Source organism: Oncorhynchus tshawytscha, linkage group LG08 (genome assembly GCF_018296145.1).
Source record: "Oncorhynchus tshawytscha isolate Ot180627B linkage group LG08, Otsh_v2.0, whole genome shotgun sequence".
NCBI lineage: Eukaryota > Metazoa > Chordata > Actinopteri > Salmoniformes > Salmonidae > Oncorhynchus > Oncorhynchus tshawytscha.
Genome location: NC_056436.1, coordinates 48,326,745 through 48,352,625, shown reverse-complemented (window position 1 = coordinate 48,352,625; position 25,881 = coordinate 48,326,745). Strand labels below are relative to the sequence as shown.

At 42.5% G+C, this 25,881-nt stretch overlaps 1 protein-coding gene across 1 annotated transcript in view; it reads right to left on the bottom strand.

Annotated features, from left to right (window-relative positions):
• Positions 1-25,881, bottom strand: part of LOC112256388 (protein diaphanous homolog 2) — a 629,309-nt gene that overhangs the window by 42,329 nt on the left and 561,099 nt on the right. The window contains 2 exon segments of the mRNA XM_024429614.2: positions 16,159-16,209; positions 17,808-17,906. Of these exon segments, the coding sequence (XP_024285382.2) occupies positions 16,159-16,209; positions 17,808-17,906 (150 nt within the window).

The following is a 25,881-nucleotide window of genomic DNA, read 5'->3' as shown; positions in this document are numbered from 1 at the left end:
AAAGGGCTTTGATGGGGTTGAGTTCAGGGCTCTATGCAGGCCAGTCAAGTTCTTCCACATCGATCTCAAAAAAACATTTCTGTATGGACCTCGCTTTGTGCATGGGGGCATTGTCCTGCTGAAACAGGAAAAGGCCTTCCCCAAATTGTTGCCACAAAGTTGGAAGCAAAGAATCATATTGAATGCCATTGGATGCTGTAGCATTAAGATTTCCCTTCACTGGAACTAAGGGGCCTTGCCCGAACCATGAAAAACAGACCCGGATCATTACTTCTCTTTCACCAAACCTCACAGTTGGCACTATGCATTGGGCAGGTAGCGTTCTCCTGGCATCCGCCAAACCCAGATTCGTCCGTCGGACTGCCAGATGGTGAAGCGTGATACATCACTCCAGAGAACGCGTTTCCAATGGCGGCGAGCTTCACACAACTCCAGCCGATGCTTGGCATTGCACATGTTGATCTTAGGCTTGTGTGAGGCTGCTTGAACATGGAAACCCATTTCATGAAGCTCCCGACGAACAGTACTTGTGCGGAGTTTGCTTCCAGAGACAGTTTGGAATTCGGTAGTGAGTGTTGCAAACCAAGGATAGACGATTTTTACACGTCACGCGCTTCAGCACTCGCTGGTCCAGATCTGTGAGCTTGTGTGTCCTACCACTTCAAGGCTGAGCCGTTGTTGCTCCTAGACATTTCCACTTCACAATAACAGCACTTACAGTTAACCAGGGCAGCTCTAGCAGGGCAGAAATTCAACGAACTGCCTTGTTGGAGAGGTAGCATTCTATGATGGTGCCACATTGAAAGTCAATGAGCTCATCAGTAAGGCAATTCTACTGCCAATGTTTGTCTATGGCGATTGCATGGCTTTGTGCTCGATTTTATACACCTGTCAGCAACGGGTGTGGCTGAAAGGCCCATATACTTTTGTATATATAAAACAAAAATATATATGGGGGATTGGAAATGATGCACACAACTACACAGGTAGAAGCCACAATCTATTTGCAATATTAAAGCTGACCCCCCCCACCTAAAAAAAAGTTAGTCAGAGAAAATAGATACAAAATTATAATTGATTGTTTTAGCTTGACCTTTCATTTACCTGTGGACTTGTGAATCCGAACAAACAAAGTTACCCTCATGTTGTCATTATAGCTTTGGTAAGTGTGACTTCTGCCAATTAGAGCTTTGGAACAAACTACATTTGAAAATGGTAACGGTACAATCCTATGAACTGCTTATCAAACGAATCTGCCGATCAAGACACAATTGCAAAACATAGCATTTTGCAGCTCGCGAACAACCTCAGACATGTAACAAAATGTCTGCATTTTCTACCCCCCCCCCATGCTTCCTTATTACACGCCATCCAGCCCGCCAAATGGAAAACTAAAATATTAATTCTGTGCTATGGCGCCTGACAGATCATGGATAATGGCTGACACTCCAATGCAAACACCACCCAGATGCTATTTGTCTGTGGGTAAATGGCCACCTCGCCATTTGGAGATGAGAAAAAAATATATATTGGGGAAATGACAGTGGGAAATAGCATTAAAAGGGTGCAATCGCCTCTCATCGTCACGGAACATAACTACATCTCATTGTGGAGAGCCTTTATTTATTCTACTGCCGAATATTATTAGAACCTCTTCACTCTCTTTCGGCTTTAATAGGCGATGAGTAAGGTTTAATTTGTCCAAGGGAACTGTCCATCCTTCAAAAGGCTAAGTATGATAGCTGCGGAGATTCCATTGGAATATTATGAGGCTGATTTTTCAGCCCTGAGGACAGTCAGTTGGTTGGTTCATACGCCTCTCTATGCCGTCTCTGTTTTTTCTCTCTCTCCAAGTGATTCCCCCTTTGCTTTTAGCAGCTGAGAGTTATAGGTCTATTAGGAATTCATCACACAATGAGTGAAATCAATCCTATTGTGCGAATGTGCCAGCGTAAAAAATAAGATAAAACCTTCAATTATGGGGGCTCAGAAGAATATTTGCCCTCCCAAATTGATCCGATATTGACAATTTACACTTCAGATGACCCTTTCCAAGATCTGCCCACATATTTGAGGACCAGTGCTGTATTGGGAGTATTTGGAGAGTGGATAGAGAAGTGGGAAATGCTGTTGTATTGCAATGCTTTAGATAAAAAAATAGGAGATGGGGTATAAACCGCATTTCACAGAAAACTGAAAGGGTATTCACGAAACACACAGGCGAGGAGTAAGGCCTGCCATCGTAAGTGTACACACAGATGGGTCTGCGTCATATGGACACAGTATGAAAGGAGGCGGGCACCTAGATGGGACCCTTAACGAAGGTCAAAAGCCTCTTGTAAGGAACCATATAATGCATGGCTGGAGATGTGGTCGTCTTCGGCTTGCCATTCAGAAAGTCCAACCTTTTATTGAAATTTGATTTATCCTCAAAAAATTGATCTTGTGTCACACTCGACTCATTTTAACTGTCCACTCCAGCTCGACTGGCGGAGTAAAGCGGTAGATCAGTTATGCGGCGGGGGTACTCAAACGGCACATAAAATCCTCATCTATATTTCCATGATGGTATTCCGCTAGGCCTGTCAAATGGATTTTTTTCTGGGCGGAAGGTCCTTTGGGTCTGTGAGAAGAACAGAGGGGGACAGTAGAAGTGAAGCACATCCACCCTCGGACATCAAACCGACGACCTGTCGGGCCTCCGATCCTTCAGTCTCTCCTCTATCTAGCCTCTTCCTTTTGGCTGTTGATAAGTATCCTTTATCTATCACGAGCAGGTGATAGGGTTCAAGCGGCCGTCTTCACAGAGCCTTCTCTTCCCCTCTATTGATATCTAGGATCTACTAAGCCGTACCCAGTCCATAGCCAAGCGCACATTCCAGTTCCCCTCGGCTCTAGCAAGTCACGTTAGCTCCACTACCGTTAGCAGTGGCCCCGGAGGCCGCCACCAAATTAATAACTTTTATCAACACCCTGAAGTGGAGGGGCAGAGGCAGGGGCTTTAGTCTGCCAACAGCGAGGTGCTAAATAGCAACAGCCCCAATATGATAGTGTGTGTATACATCTGTGTGTGTGTGGGGGGGGGTTATTCTATCCTTGTGTTGACCTAAAATCACCTAAATTCCCACAAGGATAGTAAAACAAGGAAAATTCTCCCTTGTGGGGACATTTCTCACATCCCCATCAGGACAAGGGCTATTTTAAGCTTAGGGATTAGGTTTAAGGGTTACAACTAGGGTTACAATTAGGGTAAGGGTAAGGGGTTAGGGTTAGGAGTTAGGTTTATGGTTAGGGTTAAGGTAAGGGTAAGGGTAGGGGTTAGGGAAAATTGGATTTCGAATGTAAATACAATTTAGATCCCCACGAGGATAGAAGAACATAACGTGTGTGTGTGAGCGTGTGTGCGTTTACAGTACATGCACTTGTGTACATGTCTATGCGTGTACGTGTGTCTGAGACCGTGAGGGAGCACAAGCCAGAGAGTGGGAGACATAATGAAAGACAGGAAGGGAGTGATAAAGAGACATACACCAGAACATATATGTGAGAGGAAATGACTTGCTAAAGGAATTGCGAACACCATCACATCCACGTGATACAATAGCGTTTATTAATTTAAGTAACAAACTGTGTAATTCTCCCCAGATCACATGCAGGATGAAGAAATGGCTCACTAGCTCAAAAAAAACATAGCCATCCAGTACACAGGCCCATTAGTAGGGACAACCGAACGCATTTGGTATTGAGAGATCATTTACAACACGATGATGTGAATAATAAAAGAGGAGAAAAAAATCCTTCAGCGGTGTCCGGCTTTCTCTTCCCGCTGCTCTTTCTCTTTCATTTGCTTCATTGCAGATTCATCCCTTTCTCTCCTTAAAAATGTCATGACTGAAAATAGGTAATTTAATCTTCATTAAATTTACAGGGGGCCAGCTCTCCCCTCTTGCCTGGGTGAATTAACGGCTAGACCAGTGAGATTAGGCGATTGGGTCCTGAAATCCCATAACTGTGACAAGCGTTATATCACAGCATCTCTTCTGGTTTTTAATGGAGGAAAGATGATCTCTATCCATTCAATGTCAAAGAGGCCCTTATGAGGCTAGTGGAAGGACACACACACATGTACACACACACACACACACACACACACACACACACACACGCTCATACATGCACACACTCTCACACACACACACTTTTGATGGGCAACACAGTGAAGGTGAATCCAGAGAGTCAGAGAGGAGGGGATAGTATTGGTTAGGGACATCGTAATGACTTTGAAAATAGGCAGTAAATAAATACCGATTGGCTCCCATCCTCTTTTGAAATCTGATTGATGTGCCTTTTGGGAGATGCCCGTATAAAAGAGCTACTGAGTCTGTGGCTTTCATCACAGACCAATCGATGGTGAGAGGATGTATGAGCCGGCTCCATGCCTCTCTCTTACCAACCAATCTCTTGGGTTATATACCGGGTATCAACACACCAGAGTGGGGGGAAAGAGGGGGCTTTTGTGAACAAAACTCCCCATGCTCTTATTTGCCCATATTCGTGTGAACATCAGTGTTGAGATTTGATGAGCTCTTGTATACAACAGGGTTGGGGTCAATTTTAATTCAGTCCATTCAGGAAGTGAACTGAAATTCTAAATGTTTAAGTGGAATTTCAGTTTACATCCTGAATTGACTGAATTGAACCTCTTGGAGCTAGGGGGCACTATTTTTATGTTTAGAAAAATAACGTTCCCAAAGTAAACGTCCTATTTCTCAAGACCAGATGCTAGAATATGCAAATAATTGACAGATTAGGATAGAAAACACTCTAAAGTTGACAAAACTGTCAAAATATTGTCTGTGAGTATAACAGAACTGATATTGCAGGCGAAACCCTGAGAAAAATCAAACCAGGAATTGCCTCCCATTGCTCCATTTAAAGGGATATCAACCAGATTCCTTTTCTTATCGCTTCCTCAAGGTGTCAACAGTCTTCAGACATAGTTTCAGGCTTTTATTTTGAAAAATGAGCCAGAACGATAACATCGCGTCAAGTGGTCACATGAGTTTTGCTCGCTCAACAGAATTTGGACAGCTATTGTTTTTCCCTCTCCTACTGTGAAAGACATTTGCGGTTGATATATTAGCGATTATATATTTTAAAAACAACCTGAGGGTTGATTATTAAAAACGTTTGACATGTTTCTGTGGACATTACGGATATTATTTGGAATTTTTCTGCGTTGTCGTGACCGCTCTTTCCTGTGGATTTCTGAACATAATGCGCCAAACAAACGGAGGTATTTTGGATATAAAAATAATCTTTATGGAACAAAAGGAACATTTGTCGTGTAACTGGGAGTCTCGTGAGTGAAAACATCCGAAGATCATCAAAGGTAAACGATTAATTTGATTGCTTTTCTGATTTTCGTGACCAAGCTACCTGATGCTAAGTGTACTTAGTGTTTTGTCATGCGATCGATAAATTTACACAAACGCTTGGATTGCTTTCGCTGTAAAGCATAATTGCAAAATCTGAGACGACAGGTGGATTAACAAAAGGCTAAATTGTGTTTTGCAATATTGCACTTGTGATTTCATGAATATGAACATTTTTAGTAATATTATTTGACTGAGGCACTATGCTATTTAGTGGTTACTGATGACAATTATCCCGTCTAAGGGATGGGTAGCGTCAAGAAGTTTTAACAATCTCCCCTGTTCTATATGTTGTTGTTGATTATGTAGGTTATCTGTAGTTAATTCGGAAAGTATTCAGACCCCTTGGCTTTTTCCACATTTTGTTACAGCCTTATTTAAAACAGATGTAAAAAATAATAATTCCTCATCAATCTAAACCTCATAATGACAAAGCAAAAACAGGTTTTTAGAAAAATGTGCTAATTTATAAAAAATGTAAACGGAAAAAACGTATTTACGTAAGTATTCAGACCCTTTGCTATGAGACTCGAAATTGAGCTCAGGTGCATCGTGTTTACATTGATCACCCTTGAAATGTTTCTACAACTTGATTGGAGTCCACCTGTGGTAATTTCAATTGATTGGACATTATTTGGAAAGATGAAATCAAGATTAAACTCTTTGGCCTGAATGCCAAGCGTCACATCTGGAGGAAACCTGGCACCATCCCTACGGTGAAGCATGGTGACATGATCATGCTGTGGGGATGTTTTTCAGTGGCAGGGAAAGGGCGACTAGTCAGGATTGAGGGAAAGATGAATGGAGCAAAGGACAGAGATCCTTTATCAAAACCTGTTCCAGAGTTCTCAGGAACTCAAACTGGGGCTAAGGTACACCTTCCAATGGGACAACTACCCTAAGCATATGGCCAAGACAATGCAGACTTTGGGATAAATCTCTCTGAATGTCCTTGAGTGGCCCAGCCAGAGCCCAGACTTGAACCCGATCGAACATCTCTTGAGAGACCTCAAAATCACTATGCAGCAACGCTCCCCATCCAACCTGACAGAGCTTGAGAGGATCTGCAGAGAAGAATGGGAGAAACTCCCCAAAAACAGGTGTGCCAAGCTTGTAGCATCATAACCAAGAAGACTCGAGGATGTAATCGCTGCCAAAGGTGCTTCAACAAAGTACTGAGTTAAGGGTCTGAATACTTATGTAAATGTGATATTTCAGTTTGACATTTTTTATAAATTTACAACATTTTCTAAAAACCTGTTTTTGCTTTGTCATTATGGGGTATTGTGTGTAGACTGATGAGGGGAAACAAACAATGTAATCCATTTTAGAATAAGGCTGTAATTTAACAAAATGTGCGCACTGTATGCGCACCGAACGCACTGTATATACAGTGCCTTGCGAAAGTATTCGGCCCCCTTGAACTTTGCGACCTTTTGCCACATTTCAGGCTTCAAACATAAAGATATAAAACTGTATTTTTTTGTGAAGAATCAACAACAAGTGGGACACAATCATGAAGTGGAACGACATTTATTGGATATTTCAAACTTTTTTAACAAATCAAAAACTGAAAAATTGGGCGTGCAAAATTATTCAGCCCCTTTAAGTTAATACTTTGTAGGGCCACCTTTTGCTGCGATTACAGCTGTAAGTCGCTTGGGGTATGTCTCTATCAGTTTTGCACATTGAGAGACTGACATTTTTTCCCATTCCTCCTTGCAAAACAGCTCGAGCTCAGTGAGGTTGGATGGAGAGCATTTGTGAACAGCAGTTTTCAGTTCTTTCCACAGATTCTCGATTGGATTCAGGTCTGGACTTTGACTTGGCCATTCTAACACCTGGATATGTTTATTTTTGAACCATTCCATTGTAGATTTTGCTTTATGTTTTGGATCATTGTCTTGTTGGAAGACAAATCTCCGTCCCAGTCTCAGGTCTTTTGCAGACTCCATCAGGTTTTCTTCCAGAATGGTCCTGTATTTGGCTCCATCCATCTTTCCATCAATTTTAACCATCTTCCCTGTCCCTGCTGAAGAAAAGCAGGCCCAAACCATGATCCTGCCATCACCATGTTTGACAGTGGGGATGGTGGGTTCAGGGTGATGAGCTGTGTTGCTTTTACGCCAAACATAACGTTTTGCATTGTTGCCAAAAAGCTCAATTTTGGTTTCATCTGACCAGAGCACCTTCTTCCACATGTTTGGTGTGTCTCCCAGGTGGCTTGTGGCAAACTTTAAACGACACTTTTTATGGATATCTTTAAGAAATGGCTTTCTTCTTGCCACTCTTCCATAAAGGCCAGATTTGTGCAATATACAACTGATTGTTGTCCTATGGACAGAGTCTCCCACCTCAGCTGTAGATCTCTGCAGTTCATCCAGAGTGATCATGGGCCTCTTGGCTGCATCTCTGATCAGTCTTCTCCTTGTATGAGCTGAAAGTTTAGAGGGACGGCCAGGTCTTGGTAGATTTGCAGTGGTCTGATACTCCTTCCATTTCAAAATTATCACTTGCACAGTGCTCCTTGGGATGTTTAAAGCTTGGGAAATCTTTTTGTATCCAAACCCGGCTTTAAACTTCTTCACAACAGTATCTCCGACCTGCCCGGTGTGTTCCTTGTTCTTCATGATGCTCTCTGCGCTTTTAACGGACCTCTGAGACTATCACAGTGCAGGTGCATTTATACGGAGACTTGATTACACACAGGTGGATTGTATTTATCATCATTAGTCATTTAGGTCAACATTGGATCATTCAGAGATCCTCACTGAACTTCTGGAGAGAGTTTGCTGCACTGAAAGTAAAGGGGCTGAATAATTTTGCACGCCCAATTTTTCAGTTTTTGATTTGTTAAAAAAGTTTGAAATATCCAATAAATGTCGTTCCACTTCATGATTGTGTCCCACTTGTTGTTGATTCTTCACATAAAAATACAGTTTTATATCTTTATGTTTGAAGCCTGAAATGTGGCAAAAGGTCGCAAAGTTCAAGGGGGCCGAATACTTTCGCAATACTTTCGCAATTGTCTCAAAGCTTAGAAATACTTCTTTAACCCGTCTCCTCCCCTTCATCGACACTGATTAAAGTGGATTTAATAAGAGAAATCATAGCTTTCACCTGAAGTCTAGTCAGGCAGACCTTAACAAGGGCACCAGGATCAGTGGAAGCAAAATAGCCCCATAATAACATCAAGGATCCACCACCATACTTCACAGTATGTATGGGGTTATTTTCTGCTCATGCATTCTTATTTCGACACCAAACCCACCACTGGTGTGCATGGCCAAAGAGCTCTATTTTCATGTCATCCAATAAATGTAAACGCCTGTAGTTTGCTAAACGACATTGGCACTTGGATTGAAACCGGTGCTTTGGTCAGATAACATGAAAATAGAGCTATTTGGCCACACACAGCAGTGTTGGCTTTAGTATCAAAAATAGAAAGCATAAGCGGTGCCTGCACTACCGTTTTCAGCCTAGTAATATTAAGCCCCTCGAGTTTTCTGAAATGAATTGAGATGTGTGCAGCCTTTCTAATTTGAAGAAAAAAAATACACTTCCTGGAAATCATGTATGCCCAAGTTGACCCAAATATCATGCCAATAACATGCATTGTCTGGTTGAGGAGAATGAGAACTCAAAAACCCACACAACAGAATGCCTGGTTCTAGCCTCTGTCAATTAGGACTGGCTTCTGTAATTGCATCAAGTAGGTTATGATGACTTCACAGGGTTTAGTTACGTTCCACACAATTGGAGAGGCGGAGATGTTGGAAATGTTCTGGAAATTGGCTTGAACCTTAAAAGTACGGATCAAAAATGTCAATTGTCAACGTTTTGTTCTGAAATTGTAAAGACTTTGTCAAACAACTAGTTACTGACAAAAAAACACATTTGACCATGATTTCTGTGTTAATATGGAGGACTGAAAAAATAATATATCTTTTGTATACTAGTGGTGGGTGGCTAAGCTGAAAATGTGGACACAATAGTACACTTTGTGATAAAAGCACAACATTTGGCACAGAGGTAGATGTACAGTGTACAGAAAGTATTCATACCCCTTGAGCTATTCCAAATTTTACAGCCTGAATTCAAAATTGATTAAATATATGATTATTTTTCTCACCTATTTACACAAAATACCCCATAGTGAAAACATGTTTTCATTTTTTATTTATTGAAAATGAAACACAGAAATATCTAATTGACAAGAGTATTCACACCCCTGAGTCAATAGAATATGTACCACCTTTGGCAGTGATTACTGCTGTGAAAATCTCTAAGAGCTTTCCACACCTGGATTGTACAACATATTATTATTTTTCTAAATTCTTCAAGCTCTGTCAAATTAGTTGTTGATCATTGCTAGACTACCAAGTCTTGCCATATATTTTCAGCTTTAAGTAAAAACTGTTACTCAACCATTCAAGAACGTTCACTGACGTCTTGGTAAACTCCAGTGTAGATTTTGCCTTGTGTTTTAGGTTATTGTCCTGCTGAAAGGTGAATTAATCTCCTAGTGTCTGGTGGAAAGCAGACTGAACCAGGTTTTACTCTAGGATTTTACCTGTGCTTAAGTCCATTCCATTTATTTTTTATACAGAAAATCTCCTCAGTCCTTAATTATTACAAGCATAGCCATACCATGATGCAGCCACCACTATGCTTGAAAATATGGAGAGCTGTACTCAGTAATGTGTTGTATTTTATTCAGAACAAAAACAAAACTTTTTTTTTTTTGCAGTATTAATTTAGTGCCTTGTTGCAAACAGGATGCATGTTTTGGAAAATATTTATTATGTACAGGTTTCCTTCGTTTCACTCTGTCAATTAGGATAGTAATAGTAATTAGTAATAGTAATTAGTATAGTAATTTTGTGGAGTAACTATAGTGCTGTAAACACTAACTGTTTCATGATGAAATCCCTGAGTGGTTTCCTTCCTCTCTTGCAACTGAGTTAGGAAGGACGCCTGTATCTTTGTATTGACTGTGTGTATTGATACACCCTCCAAGGTGTAATTAATAACTTCACCATGCTCAAAGGGATATTCAATATCAGTTTTTTACCTATCTTACCAATAGGTCCCCTTCTTTGCGAGGCATTGGAAAACCTCCCTGTTCTTTGTGGTTGAATCTGTGTTTGAACTTCACTGCTTGACTGAGGGACCTTATAGATAATTGTATGTGTGGGGGTACAGAGATGTGGTAGTCATTCAAAAATCATGTTATTGCACGCAGAGTGAGTCCATGCAATTTTTTATGTGACTTATAAATATTTACTCCTGAACTTATTTAGGTTTGCCACAACAAAACATAATTCCACTTTGACATTATGGGGTACTGTGTGTAGGTCAGTGACCAAAAATGTTATCCATTTTAAATTCAAGCTGTAACAACACAACAAAATGTGAAGAAAAACAATAATGGGGTGTGAATACTTTCTGAAGGCACTGTATGTACCCTGAAAATATATAGATAAGGATTCACCCATATATTTGGCCCCTGGTGGCATGCCACTATAACTAAAAAATAACTTAGAAATTTGAAAATACATATTTAGCTTCCAGTCAATGTCTCTATACCAAACCAAGAGTCATCTTGAAGAGGCAATTGGAACTGAGTTGATAGCCCATAGTGTTCCAAAGTTAGAGCTAAAAGTCTGATGGCACCGGCGCCCATATCACCCATAACACTGGACATCATATGTCCTACGGATATGCCAGATTAGCTCAATCGACAATTTCTCAGCCTCTGAGTATCACAGAATCATAGCAATGTGAATGAATAACAGACATACTGTTTTCATAACAAATGGCTATGGATGAAATTGATACTGTAAATACCTGTTCAAAACATGAAAAACATAGTCATTTTTTAAATCAAATTTTACTATACCTTTTTTTTAATGTTTCAATATATGCTAATTTGGGGAATTTTTTTTTTGTTTCAAAAGGTTCATAAAATAAAAAGTGTTACTAATTGAAAGACAGTTTCTCTGCAATCATTAGCAATTTGGTGTAAAAATGACCCCTTTTTTAAGCAAAACATATTTTGGCACTTTTAGGGTTAATTGTGATTGGTGCCTCCTGGTAATGTACGAGTCTCTGTGTAATGTACCTACAGACTCTTGAGGAAATGTGAGGGAGAGCAGTTCCATCTTGACAATATTAAGGAAAGACAAGCTGCTTTCAACTGAACTCCTCCAATGTAAACAAACTCCTCTTGTATATGATGCTCGTTTGTAGGATGACAAAAGGTTAATCACACTTTGAAACTGTAAGATTACAACAGACATGACTAAGCAGGAGTAGATTCTGTGGACTTCATGAAATTATCACAAATGCTATTGTCTCTGAGAGGGAGGGATTTCTGGGCTAAGTTCTTATCAAGTTCAGAGTCAGTTCTGTGTCGTAATGGGATGAATAAGAATAGAAAACGATGAGAAAAGGAAAATCACAGACGAATATTACAGATGTTGTTCTGACCTAGAAATCATTTTCGAAAAGCTGACACTCAAATGTCGACAATTTTCCTCCTCTGTTGTCGCCAAAATAGCAACAATCTCCTCCAAAAGACAGCTAATCAGCGATTCGGGAGAAGGAGCCTTTAATCGTCTATTCAACCGTCGGTAGCAGGGGGAGCTTAATTGTTTATTTTCACAGCTTGTGCATTTCTGATTGCGTCCCAAATGGAGCCATATTCCCTATGTAGTGCATTAATGTTGACCAGGGCCCTAGTAGTGTGCTATATAGGGAATATGGTTCCATTTGGGGATTTTCCTCAAAGTGCGCCTAAAGATTGGCGGTCTAACCGCTCGCAACATACACATTTGATCCAAATTTCCTTTAAAGCATGGTGCTTTGATTTCAGAACCTATTTGCCACACAATCCTTGGGAGCCTGCACATGTCAATAGGATTCTCTGCTACACCATACCTCTCATAACCTAATGGGGTTACAATCCACACAGCTGTTTATCAAATCATATACAGGCCTCTTGACAATAGAAAGACATGCACACAGATACACACTGCACACGTATCAGAATACAATAATGCATTGCCAATTCGAGGAGCAGCGGGGTTGTATATATCTCATATGATTTGTGAGGACCGTAGTGTGAGGACTCAGCAGTACCATGCAGTGAGAAGCGAAGAGAATACGTACAGAAACAATTGGCCCATTGGGTTGTGTACAGCTTATCATTACTATACAGGGTAGAAGGTCAAATGCATATACAAAGCAGGAGTGCTACTAAGGAAAATAACACAAACACAGAAATACATAGACCAGTGGTTACCAACCGGTCGATCGACTAGGCATTCCTAGTCGATCACCAAACATTTCTGCAGAAAAGCCGCAGGCCAATCGGATAGCTCAGATCACCGTGCCTATAGCTTCTAGGACCCCACAGCAAAGTTTGATACTAGCGTGACATTTCATAACTTTTAAAACCATGACCAGAGAGAGATGGTCAAAGAATACTGCAAAGAGCTGCTGTTTTTATGAGTGAGTTCATGTTCGATTTTCTATTCAGCATTTCTTTTTACAAAAGATGAAACGCGTTTTTTCCCCTACTTCCACTCACGCTGCAGCTGCAATCAATGAGTAGCCAAGTGTATCAACAGCCCTGCGTTTAAAAAATACATAAATTAGCAGCTCGTTGTGTCTATTTTAATATCAAGAAATATTTAACTTTCTCTGGTCATAGGAACAGCATGAATTTGTGCACGAGGCAGAAATAATGCCGTTGCGACTCGAGTTCCTCCATCAGGTGGAAGACGGTGTCTCTGGTCAGCCTCACCGGAGGAAAGGAGAGAGCAGGGACCATGAGAGGCAGACCTTCCGCTGCTCTCTCCCTCCCTCCTCTGAGACTGACAGTCAGACGAATGAAGCAGTAAAATAAAGAGCCTAATGATTTGCTAATCATTTCAATTCATGCTCAGCCGTAGCTCGCGAGTGATACAACAACTGATCTATTTTGTTATCGAAGCTTGAATTTTGAAGTATAATATGGTCTGAGAAGTGCAATATTTGCAGGGTGAACATTTGGCCAATACGCTGTGATAATGTATGAGGACTGCACAAACCTCATTCCTACATAACATTTATTAGGTTAAAGTTGCATAGAAGTACATTTTTTAAGTCATCAATTTTTTTTACTAGATTTCGGCTTGCTTTTTAACTGTGAAAATGATAGACACACACAAAACAAAGACAATACACACACACGCGCAGAGATGCACACACGCACACTTGAAGAGACACAGGCAGAGAAAATGGCAAAGACAGTCAACAGCGTAACATGCACCACACAGAGATGTACCAGACTGGAGAGGTAGGTGGTGAGAGGTAGGTGGTGGGAGGAAGAAATCACAACATTCCACCACAGACATTTGTTTCAAAGTAGGCCAGGGCACACAAAGGCAAGAATACATTAAAGGGGAGAATTTGTATGTGTTTGCGCATTGTGCAAGGTTTACATTTACCAGACGAAAGCCCTGGCTGGAAAAAAAGAGCGAGGGATGGAGCATGCCGAAAAAAATCAGTGTGTGGCGAGTGATGAAAGCCAACTATAGTCCTTGTGTTGCTAACAAAGCGCTTCCTAAAAAGTGCCACGAGACAGGATGTGAAGTCATGCTCTATCAGCGTAGATCTACAATAAAAGTGCTGGTCTACTTAACAGAAACCAGAGTGACCTTGAGTCACTTAGTTAACAAAGCCGGTGCATCCAAAATTCAACCCTATCACCTAGTGCACTACATTTGGCCAGATCTCTATGAGGCCTAAAGTTGAAGTCAGAAGTTTACATACACTTAGGTTGGAGTCATTAAAACTCATTTTTCAACCACTCTACAAATTTCTTGTTAACAAACTATAGTTTTGGCAAGTCGGTTAGGACATCTACTTTGTGCATGATACAAGTAATTTTTCCAACAATTGTTTACAGACAGATTATTTCACTTATAATCCACTGTATCACAATTCCAGCGGGTCAGAAGTTTACATACACTGAGTTGACTGTGACTTTAAACAGTTTGGAAAATTCCAGAAAATTATGTCATAGCTTTAGAAGCTTCTGATTGGCTAATTGACATCATTTGAGTCAATTGGAGGTGTACCTGTGGATGTATTTCAAGGCCTACCTTCAAACTCAGTGCCTCTTTGCTTGACATCATGGGAAAATCGAAAGAAATCAGCGAAGTCCTCAGAATGTTTTTTTGTAGACCTCCACAAGTCTGGATCATCCTTGGGAACAATTTCCAAACGCCTAAATGTACCACGTTCATCTGTACAAACAATTGTACGCAAGTGTAAACACCATGGGGACAACGTAGCCGTTATACCTCTCAGGAAGGTGACGCATTTTGTCTCCTAGAGATGAATGTACTTTGGTGAGAAAAGTGCAAATCAATCCCAGAACAACAGCAAAGGACTTGTGAAGATGCTGGAGGAAACAGGTACAAAAGTATAAAAATCCACAGTAAAACGAGTCCTAAATCGATGTAACTTGAAAGGCCACTCTGCAAGGAAGAAGACACTGCTCCAAAACCACCATAAAAAAGACAGACTACGGTTTGCAACTGCAAATGGGGACAAAGATCGTACTTTTTGGAGAAATGTCCTCTGGTCTGATGAAACAAAAATAGAACTGCTTGGCCGTAATGACCATCGTTGAGTTTGGAGGGAAAAGGGGGAGGCTTGCAAGCCGAAGAACACCATCCCAACCATGAAGCACGGGGTGGCAGCATCATGTTGTGGGGTGCTTTGCTGCAGGAGGGACTGGTGCCCAAAATAGATGGCACATGAGGAAGGACAATTATGTGGATATATTGAAGCAACATCTCAACATCAGTCAGGAAGTTAAAGCTTGGTCGCAAATGGGTCTTCCAAATGGGCAATGACCCCAAACATACTTTCAAAGTTGTGGCAAAATGGCTTAAGGACAACAAAGTCAAGGTATTGGAGTGGCCATCACAAAGCCCTACAAACCTGACTCAGTTACACCAGCTCTGTCAGGAGGAATGGGCCAAAATTCACAAAGCTTGTGGAAGGCTACATGACAAGTTTGACCCAAATTAAACAATTTAAAGGCAATGCTACCAAATACTCATTGAGTGTATGTAAACTTCTGACCCACTGGGAATGTGATGAAATAAAAAAAATCGGAAATAAATCGTTTTCTCTACTATTATTCTGACATTTCACAATCTTAACATAAAGTTGTTAAACGTAACTGACCTAAAACAGGGATTTTTTTTGACTAGGATTAAATGCCAGGAATTGTGAAAAACTGAGTTTAAATCTTTTGGCGATGGTGTATGTAAACTTCTGACTTCAACTGTATATTCATTCCTGTTATTCAATCTTCTATATGTAACCTAATCAAACCATTCAAATCAATCTAATCCGTCTGTAACCACGTCAAGTTGATATCACCACTGAATTGAGGGTGTACAACTAAGCCTATATCAGACCGAAACAAGATAATACTACTACGTACTACGGTACTACGTAACGTGACTGTCGCCACAGAAATAATCAGAGAAGTTATGGATCAGTGTAGGAGTCTGTCAGAGAGTGCACCAGCTCTGGTTCAGTAGGAGAGAGAAGAAGCCATATGAGTTACACAGCCAGGAGTAGAGGTGGTGCAGTACAGTGCAGCATAGAAGCAGGTTCAGGGTTAAACTACAGACACACAGATTGGTTGTGTTACCATGGTTAGCACCTGGCCACCGAGAGGCAGGACTGGATGGATTTTGATCACCTGCAACATTGACGAAATAAACAGAAGAAAAAGAAAGGGAGGACAAGGAGAGGGGGAAGAGAAAGAGAGAAATATGTCAGACACCAATTATCCACTCTGAAAAGTTTTGGTGTTGGCACAAACAGTACAAACTGCCTCATTCACACAGAAAAAAGACACTTGAGAAGGAAAATAGATTGGGTTGGTTTGGAATCATGTCATGTGTATCTCCCATGTTGTCAGTCTGGGTGAACCATGTTAGAGTAGGAGAGATATTGTAGATGAAGGGCAGGTGAATCAGAAGAGTGTGTGTGTGTGTGTGGGGGTGTGGCTATGCATACAGTACTGTGTGTGCATGCCTTTGTGTTTGTGCATTGTGTGTGTGTGGGTGGGTGTGTGTGTGTGTGTGTGTGTGTGTGTGTGTGTGTGTGTGTGTGTGTGTGTGTGTGTGTGTGTTTCTCCACATGGCTGCCTGGCTGCCAGCATGCTCAAAATGCAGGCCAAGCTAAGAAGAGCAGGACTCAGGAGTGTGAGTTGTGACACCCTGTTTTATTAACCTGGTCTTATTGGACAAACTTGACATGGGACCTAGTAGGGAGATGTGATTGGCCAAGATATGCAAGAGGAGAGACAATGGGGGAAATTAACAGGTCATATCACATAGTGACACATAGTCATTTAGGACAATCATTTTGGACACGGTTTGCATATGCTGGTTTATTTGTTGTTGAGGTTGTTAGGAATGAGTGCTCCATAAGAGCTTTGACAACATATGCTTGTCTGAAATAGGCTTTTCACTATAGGCCCTTCTATAATCAACTCCTAACTCCACACCACCAAGGCACTAGATTTGAGAGGACTGTATAGGTGTGAGCAATGTGGTGAAAATTACACCCAGCCTATCGGAGGGAAAGGGGGAGCTACTACCATATTCAGTGCCAAGGTCCAGGGCCCTAAAACCTCTGTGCATACTCACTCGACTCTGTTCATACTAAGCTATGTTAACCGAAGCCTAATGAGGCCCAATAACAGTTTAGTGATTAGCATGGAGCAGGTAGTGCACCAGGAATATCGCAGCACCTGTGGATCCTCCAGCTCCTCCAATACAGACAGGGCTCTGTCTCTCCACCTGCATATCAATGTAACCTGGCACCTCTACCAGGTGGCACCTTACCATCCCCCTGGATACAGGCCATTCATCATGGCAGGATGGAATATCTTAACATTAGGATTACGTTAACTCACTTCTAGCCCATAGCCCCCACTCCCATCCCATTTCTATTGTGATCTGCACCTTACGAATGACAATGTGACGATGAATGCGTAATGAAGTGCACGGGGATAGCACACGTGTGTGTAGTGAGTGTGTGTGTTGGGGAAGGCCCCAACCCCACACACACAGAGAAGCACATGAGCGTACAGACATGTGTCCGCCCTTGGCATATACCGTTGGCATATACTTTCATATTAAGGACAATGGACGAGACTGAGAGTGTTGATGGAATCAGGTTATACATAACGTTTAAAGAGGTAAGGCAGTTACTCTGTGTCCGTACAGGACACAAATGGTCGCTAGCGAGGGAGGAAGTAACCTCGCCAGAGGTGGGGGGGGTCCTTACCGTTGCGCGGGGTTCGTTTTCGGCGGTCGCGGAAGGCCGCTCCAGATTGCAGGGCTTCCATTAAGCTGTCCATCACACCTGTCTCATTCTCTCCTCCCTCTGTTGGACAGGACAGACAGAGAATATGGTTAGAGGATATACACCCACACTGAAAAAAAAAAAATCACAGATACACTAAAATACACACACACGTACGACTCGTCAAGCCAGACTTCTCTCTCCTATTGGTTTGGATATGTAATTGGGAGCCAGTATCCATGCACATTTTGGATCCACAATGCATGTATTTGAATGTGTAAGTGTTTGTGTGTGCCTGCAAGTGCATTTACATGCTTGCATACAGTATGAAATGTCAGAGGCCCGGAGCAGTCAAGTGTCTCAGAAGGAGTTTTACGACCCTGTGTCTTGCCCCGCTCCACTAGTCCTCTCAACAACCTACTCCTCCAGATGCCCTACAGCTATACACACAGGCCTACTTCACTGTGGTCTACCCTGTCCTCAACCCTCCCCTCTCCTTCCCTTCCTTCCTTTCCCTATGGTGACACTTTACTTGTATCTCTCCTCCCCTTCCATCTTCTCCCAGGGATATAGGACATACACGCACACACAGCCAGGTACTGTACATTGTTGGGGAGATGGAAACTAATCATGATGTGTGAAGTTAGCAAATCCGTCAGAGAGCCGGGGCCTCGTTATCCCCTAATTAAAACATGTGATAGTGAACCCTAGCAAATACATCACAGAGACAGAGAGAGGGCTCACTGTTACATTTGGCAAGATCCCCAGGGCCCAGGTTGCACTTGATACCCAGGGACAGAGGAAGGGATGATGGGAGGGGGGGAGGACAGGTACAATGGCTTGATGAGGTGCTACATTGCTGGGAAGAGTTTTGTCGATTTCTTCGGTTTTAGCCCATCTTAACCCATTTTGGAAAGAACATTTCCTGCGAGCGGGTATCACTTATTCTCAAGACAGACCCTCATGCATAAAGGTTCGCTTTTCTGTAATTCCCTGCCGCGCAATCGACGAGACTCGCTAATTCAGAAAACGGCAGAATATATTTGCCCTGGGTTTTAACAGCTCAAAATCAGAGAGGCGGCGCGAGAACAAGAACACGGTAAACAACAGTCGTCTTCTAAGTGGGCTATGTGTCAGATCAAGAGAAGTTTGCTGTGGGGATTTAGACATCATTCTCAAATCATCCAAAATGCATGAGTTTTTTAACTTTAATTTCTGTTGAAGCATTTTATTTAGTGTGTCGAGGGGAAGCTTTTGGACACAGTTGGGGATGTTAAGAGATTCTCAGAAGCCAGGGCCTCATCTTTGAGCTATGAGCTTCCGGCATTAGAGCTGAGGTCTGGCCGGCTGTGGTGGAACGTCAGGACCAATAGGACATTGTTAATGGAGCGCTGGAAGGTCACCGGGGAGCATGTTTCCCATTTTAGTCATTTTGCTTCTTTGTGTCTGTGATCCTCCGTCTTGAACTCAGTCTACACAGCCTAGCTCCCAAGCCTTGGTCATTACAAATGATGAATTGGGCTACAGTTAAGCGAGAACTAGGACAAATTGATCAAAGTTGTCAGGGGCCCCGTGTGATGTCTAGGTCTCTGAGAAGAATGAAACTGAAGCAAGCGCTGTCTAAAAGTTTTCCAGGAGCCAAGGTGCAGTAGATAAATGTTTACCTGCCCGGACTTAATACGTTGCATTCATGTCGAGGTCCTGGTTCGCCTAGATACGGAAAAACATGAACAAAGTGGGAGTCGGTGCTGTTCTCAGTGTCATAGCTGTTAGATACAGATTGGCAATCTTGTTTATACAGGGCAAAGCAGGTGAAATGCATGTCCCGCTTTAAACCAATTAGCAAGGCTATCAAAGTGTAGCCGAGCCAATTTGAAGATAAGCACTAGCTACTTGGACTTTGCTTTGTTCTGTTTCAAGATGGTCTAATTAAGCTTGATTTAATCTAGGTGGCTTTTAAACAAAGCACATAGAAAGAGAGATCATACACTTTGGTTTTCAAAGTAGCCCTTGGGAAGGGCCTCAGGAAGAGGGAATGAGATGAGCAAATCAAGAAAATAAATTAGCGCAAATAAAGCGTTTGTGGCTAATTAACATAAGATACGTTTCTATCTTTTTTTCTGTAAATCATTTATCATTGGGAGGTTGTGTTGCTTGGATAAGGCAACAAAAATAATACTGTGCGTCTAGCTTCTCTATGGTAATAGTGGAATATGTGGCATTTACTCAAATTAATTATGTCCCAGTGTCAACTTCTTCGATTCCTAAATTAAATTCGCCCGACAACGCAGCAATGGAAAAACAAAAGATTGATCAACGCTCACTGAAAGTGCTGCTGAAAGTCCATCCTCAGACTCTGGCTGGCACAAACGTTTCTTCTCTGCCATGATGCCCAGAAGCGAAATAAGAAGCCCCGGCCTTTCTCGCCGTAAACATTACCCACCAGTTAGTTCAGCCATGTATGCAAACGATGGATGGCATAGTAACCTTAATGATCCCAATTTAAAATAGTGTCTGTTCTGGACCACAATGATGAACAGAGGGCCCACTGACTCATTAGTATGGGGGTAAAGATAGATGACCCAGATATAGGACCAAATGCTTCGTCTTCTCTGAATCCTTCCATCTGAGCCATGTGGTGTACCATGCTGTACGCATGGCAATGCACTGCACACACTGTGCTAATACGTGTAGAGACAGAGACAGTGGCCTATCCCAAAACTCCCTCTCCTCTTCCCCTCCTGTGGTAGCACAGTGGGGCCATGGATGTACTAAGCCGTTTGGCGGTTGGAATGTTTTCCAAAGGCAGAGCCCGCTGTCATCGACGGAACAATGATTGAGCGGCCCAGTATTGACCGGCTCCACACTAAATCTTGGTAAAGAGCACTTAGCTCCCCTGCGTAAGCCACAGAAATAATATGTTTCAATGGTCATCAGTGGAGGCTTTCATCCACAGCCGTCCTCTGCCTGCATTAGCCGCTGAAGTGACTCTGGTTATGTCTTAAATGGCAACCTATTCCTTACATAGTGCACTACTTTTAGTGCACTACTTAAAAAGGGCATATATGGCTATAATCAAAAGTAGTTAATTATATAGGCAATAGGGTGTCATTTGGGACATACACTCTGTGCTTTGGGGATTCCCCCCACCCCGTCCGAAGCCATTCAGCTGGAGACAGGGGAGACGTGACGTGACAGGCCCAGAGTCTAATGCACTGTTTAATAGTTCCATCTACCTTATGTGTCTTGATCAGGGGAGAGTCTCCCATTGGAGTGATGTAAGGCGGTTGTTAAAACGCTGCCTGTGTAGACGGAGAGGGCATTCTGGTGCTTACACAGTGGAAAATTAAATTCACACAACTGTGTGTGTGTTAGTGTGCATTTGTCTTTGTGCCTATGTTGGGCGTGTGTGTCCTTGCGTGGTGTGCATATGTGCGTGTAATGTGTGTGTGTGTGCTCCAGCACAGACTGGTATCAGCCATGGAGTGTGACCTATAGAGGTGGCTGCTCTGGGCCAGTTCAGAGAGAGGATGAACTAGAGAGCCAGACAGACCCCTCTAATAGCTACAGTGGCTTGTGAAATAATTCAATATTTTTTTTATTATGAGAAAAATAAAAAATATTCAAACACCCCCAAAGTCAATACTTTGTAGAACCACCTTTTGCAGCAATTGCAGCTGCAAGTCTCTTGGGGTATGTCTCTATAAGCTTAGCACATCCAGCCACTGGGATATTTTCCCATTCTTCAAGGCAAAGCTGCTCTAGCTCCTTCAAGTTGGATGGGTTCTGCTGGTGTACAGCAATCTTTAAGTCATACCACAGATTCTCAATTGGATTGAGGTCTGGGCTTTGACTAGGCCACTGCAATACATTTAAATGTTTCCCCTTAAACCACTCGACTGTGGCTTTAGCAGTATGCTTCGGGTCAATGTCCTGCTGGAAGGTGAACCTCCGTCCTAGTCTCTAATCTCTGGAAGACTGAAACAGGTTTCCCTCAAGAATTTCCCTGTATTTCCCTGCATCCTTCAATTCTGACCAGTTTCCAGTCCCTGCCGATGAAAAACAGTGTTCTCGGGGTGATGTGAGGTGTTGGGTTTGCGCCAGACATAGCGTTTTCCTTGATGGCCAAAAAGCTACATTTTAGTCTCATCTGACCAGAGTACCTTCTTCCATATGTTTTGGGAGTCTCCCACATACCTTTTGGCGAACACGTGTTTTCTTTTTTTGTTCTTTAAGCAATGGCTTTTTGCTGGCCACTCTTCTGTAAAGCCTAGCTCTGTGGAGTGTACGGCTTAAAGTGGTCCTATGGACAGATACTCCAAACTCCGCTCCGGAGCTTTGCAGATTCTTCAGGGTTATCTTTTGTCTCTTTGTTGCCTCTTTGATTAATGCCCTCCTTGCCTGGTCTGTGAGTTTTGTTGGGCGGCACTCTCTTGGCAGGTGTGTTGTGGTCCCATAGTCTTTCAATTTTTTAATAACGGATTTAATGGTGCTCCGTAGGATGTTCAAATTTTCTGATATTTTTTTATAACCCAACCCTGATCTGTACTTCTCCACAACTTTGTCCCTGACCTGTTTGGAGAGCCCCTTGGTCTTCATGGTGCCTCTTGCTTAGTGGTGTTGCAGACTCTGTGGCCTTTCAGAACAGGTGTAGATATACTGAGATCATGTGACAGACATGTGACACTTATATTCCATTCCACACAGGTGGACTTTATTCAACTTATTATGTGACTTCTGAAGGTAATTGGTTGCACTAGATCTTATTTAGGGGCTTCATAGCAAAGGGGGTGAATACATATGCACGCACCACTTTTCCGTTTTTTTTTATTTAGAATTTTCTTGAAAGAAGTTACTTTTTTTCATTTCACTTCACCAATTAGGACTATTTTTTGTATGTCCATTACATGAAATCCAAATAAAAATCCATTTAAATTACAGGTTGTAATGCAACAAAATAGGAAAAGCGCCAAGGGGGATGAATACTTTTGCAAGGCACTGTAACACATCATCAAAAACCTCCACAGTGTAGCTCTATACTACTTCATTTACTGTCAGTATACTTCTATTAAATACAAATTTAAAATTTTACTGTGTACCAATACACATCTTCAGGTAACATAAATACAAGGATTTGCATGTGGATGCAAGACAAAAATAAAATGCAGATCTGTTAACTTCCTCTGAATCCCAAATGGCAACATATTCCCCACCTATGGAGGCTTTGGTAAAAAATAAATAATAATAATTAAAACACCACTTAAGGAATATGGTGCCTATTGAGAAGCAGACTTTCATCCTCTTCCCATCCTCCGAAGAAAAACGGACGCACTTTGGTTTCAATCTGTATTCGTCGCCATGCTTTCCTTCTTAAGCACCAAAGGGATGGCATTCTTATCATTATGCAGCAGTGTCAACACAGGCTGTTCATAAATTCAATTTGCTATCTGTCATCTCCCTCCATGTTGGGGGGGAAGAAATACAGAGGGATCGATGGAGAACTACATTTCTGATGGCTCGCATACAGTCGCCGACAGCTCTGGAGGGAAGGGACCAAAACTGACGAAAACAAGCAGAATTAAAGCAGAGAGTTTCTGTCTGGTCTGAGTCGCGGTACATAATACAAATAGGGAGCGAAATGGCACCCTATTCCCTATTTAGTGCACTACTTTTGAACCAGGGCCCATATTCTGCAATAAATAACAAGATTTATATTGGTAGCCGTTGCAGCGGCAAACATCACTAATGCTAATTCAACATGTATCAATAATAATTATTTGTCATACAATAATATGAAATAATGACAAGGATAATAACATTAGGTTAGTGTTTATGTCATCATTACCAGCAACAGCGTGGTGTTAGTGAACACACCGGTAATCTCCTAGTTAAACCGATAAGAGTGTGTAAAGACAAATAAGGGAACTACATCAGTAGGAAAACGTGCATTGTGTGTTTTCTTGCGTCGTCTGTGTGTCTGTCTCTGTTTGTGTGTTTATGTATTGCTTGTGTGTCTCTGACAGTATTTGTGTGTGTGTGTGTCTTTATGATTTGCCTCTGTTCGTCTGTCTCTCTGTCGGTGTTTATGAATCACCTGTGTGTGTATTGTGTGCGTGCGTGTCTGTATCTGTGTCGCTGCAGTCTCCAGCCTCCCCTGCTCCAGCTTTCCCAGTGACAGATCCCCTACTCTCATTTGCACTGTAATGAGCTCTAATAAGTGCTTGCAGCCCTGTGCTTGATGTGCTGAGACCACTCTGAAGGGAGAATGCTGCTGCTCCTACTGGAGATGTGCTCCCTATCACCCTTGCCATTCACTCTCTCTCTCTCTCTCTCTCTCTCTCTCTCTCTCTCTCTCTCATTCACACTCTCCCTTGCTTTTCTCCCACTTTCTTTTTCTCTCTCTCCCCTTTCTCTCTCTTGATGGAAAACAAGAAGTAGAAGAAGTTTTCTTTTCTTCCCGGGAATTGTTTTTAAACACATTTTAGCTCATCTGAAGGGCTGCAGAGTCATCTGTGCAATTAACCTGGTGCATTAGCTGTGAACAAAGCTTTTGTGTGGAGGGAGGGAAGCTTGCACTATGGCCAGGTGTACAGGCGGTGCCTCCCCCCCCCCAAAAAAAACTGTCAGACATCACTGCCATGGAGGGAGGGATGGGAGGACAGACACAAGCCCCTCTCTCTCCTCTCTACTCTCGCCTAGCTTTCAACCACACATACACAGATGACTGATTCACGCTATAGAGCCAAACCGAGCAACACCGAAACGTAAGCTGAAAGGTTTGTTTATCCCTCAAATAAGACCATAGCAGACAACTGAGTGCTCCCTCTTCTATTTATTTTCGTGGGATAGTCAGGTGAAGTATCCTGGGGTAAGATTACATTTTAGCTTCCTGTTCTGTGTCTTTTTGTACTACGTTTGTGCAGAAAATATAGGACCCTCTCCAGTGGAGGGGTGGTGGGTGGGCTCTTCTGCCTAATGAGGAAGATGGATCCACAAGCAGATTATTCTTGACTGTTTGACTGTAACAGCTTGATGTGCAAACCCACTCATGTCCTCCGTAATATAATTATGGATGCTCCCACATCCCCCCTGGTCCGATGGGAATAGGAGTGCAAGGCTGGCAAGCCCCAGGATGGCGCCAAAGGGTCGGGCCCCCGGGGAGGAGGGGAGGGGAGGGTGGAGTGGATCAGGACAAAGACCAGGGAGGCACAAAATGAGGATGAGGGCCCCAGTGAGGTCTCTACTGGTTTTGACACAAGATGAAGAGGGTGGTGTGCTACAAATATGAAAGTAAGACCCCGGTCGCTCCCATCACTCTGTTTTGGCCCACAGAACCAGAGAGAGAAGGATGAGAAAGAGACAGTGGTGGCGAGAGAAAGAGATGAAAGTGGATTAGCCACCGTGGCGATTTACGTTTGTGGCATGGAGACGAAAGCCCCAGTGATGCCCCGAATAGCTGGATGCATGAATAAGTGAATAAACAAAAACAAAAGTAAACCCTCTCCATCTGGATTAGTAGGCGGTAGCAGCAGCGAGGCCACATGTGAGGCTGGGGTGGGAGAGAAAGGTGGGAGAGAACAAAGGAGACAGACTACCACTACTACTTCTACTACTACTACTACTACCGCCTCTAACTCTCTTTACAAGGAGTAATATTCTTTAGGGAAAAATATAGAAAATGTTTTAAAACATTTTTGCATTTCCTTTTGGGCAAGGCCAGCTGGTGCCTGTCTGTTTCAGTCTGTTTTTGTTCTGTTTGGTGCCTAATGAACATGACCCAGCATGCTAGTCCACAGGGGTAGCTCCAGCCTAGACAAGGCAGCCAGCCTGACTGGCTAATTGACAGAGGTAGAGTTGACACACTTTATGAGGACCACATGGAGTCACCATGTCACTGAGCCAAGTAAGGCCGTACAGAGGCAAGGGCTACATACAGTAGTTGAGTAGTCCCAATGGATCAGTGGGTTTAGAGTATTATGCTGGCCAAACCAGGGCTGTGGGTTATATTCCTGCATAGGCAACTTTAACTGGATATATGTGTCTCTGCCAATGTCAG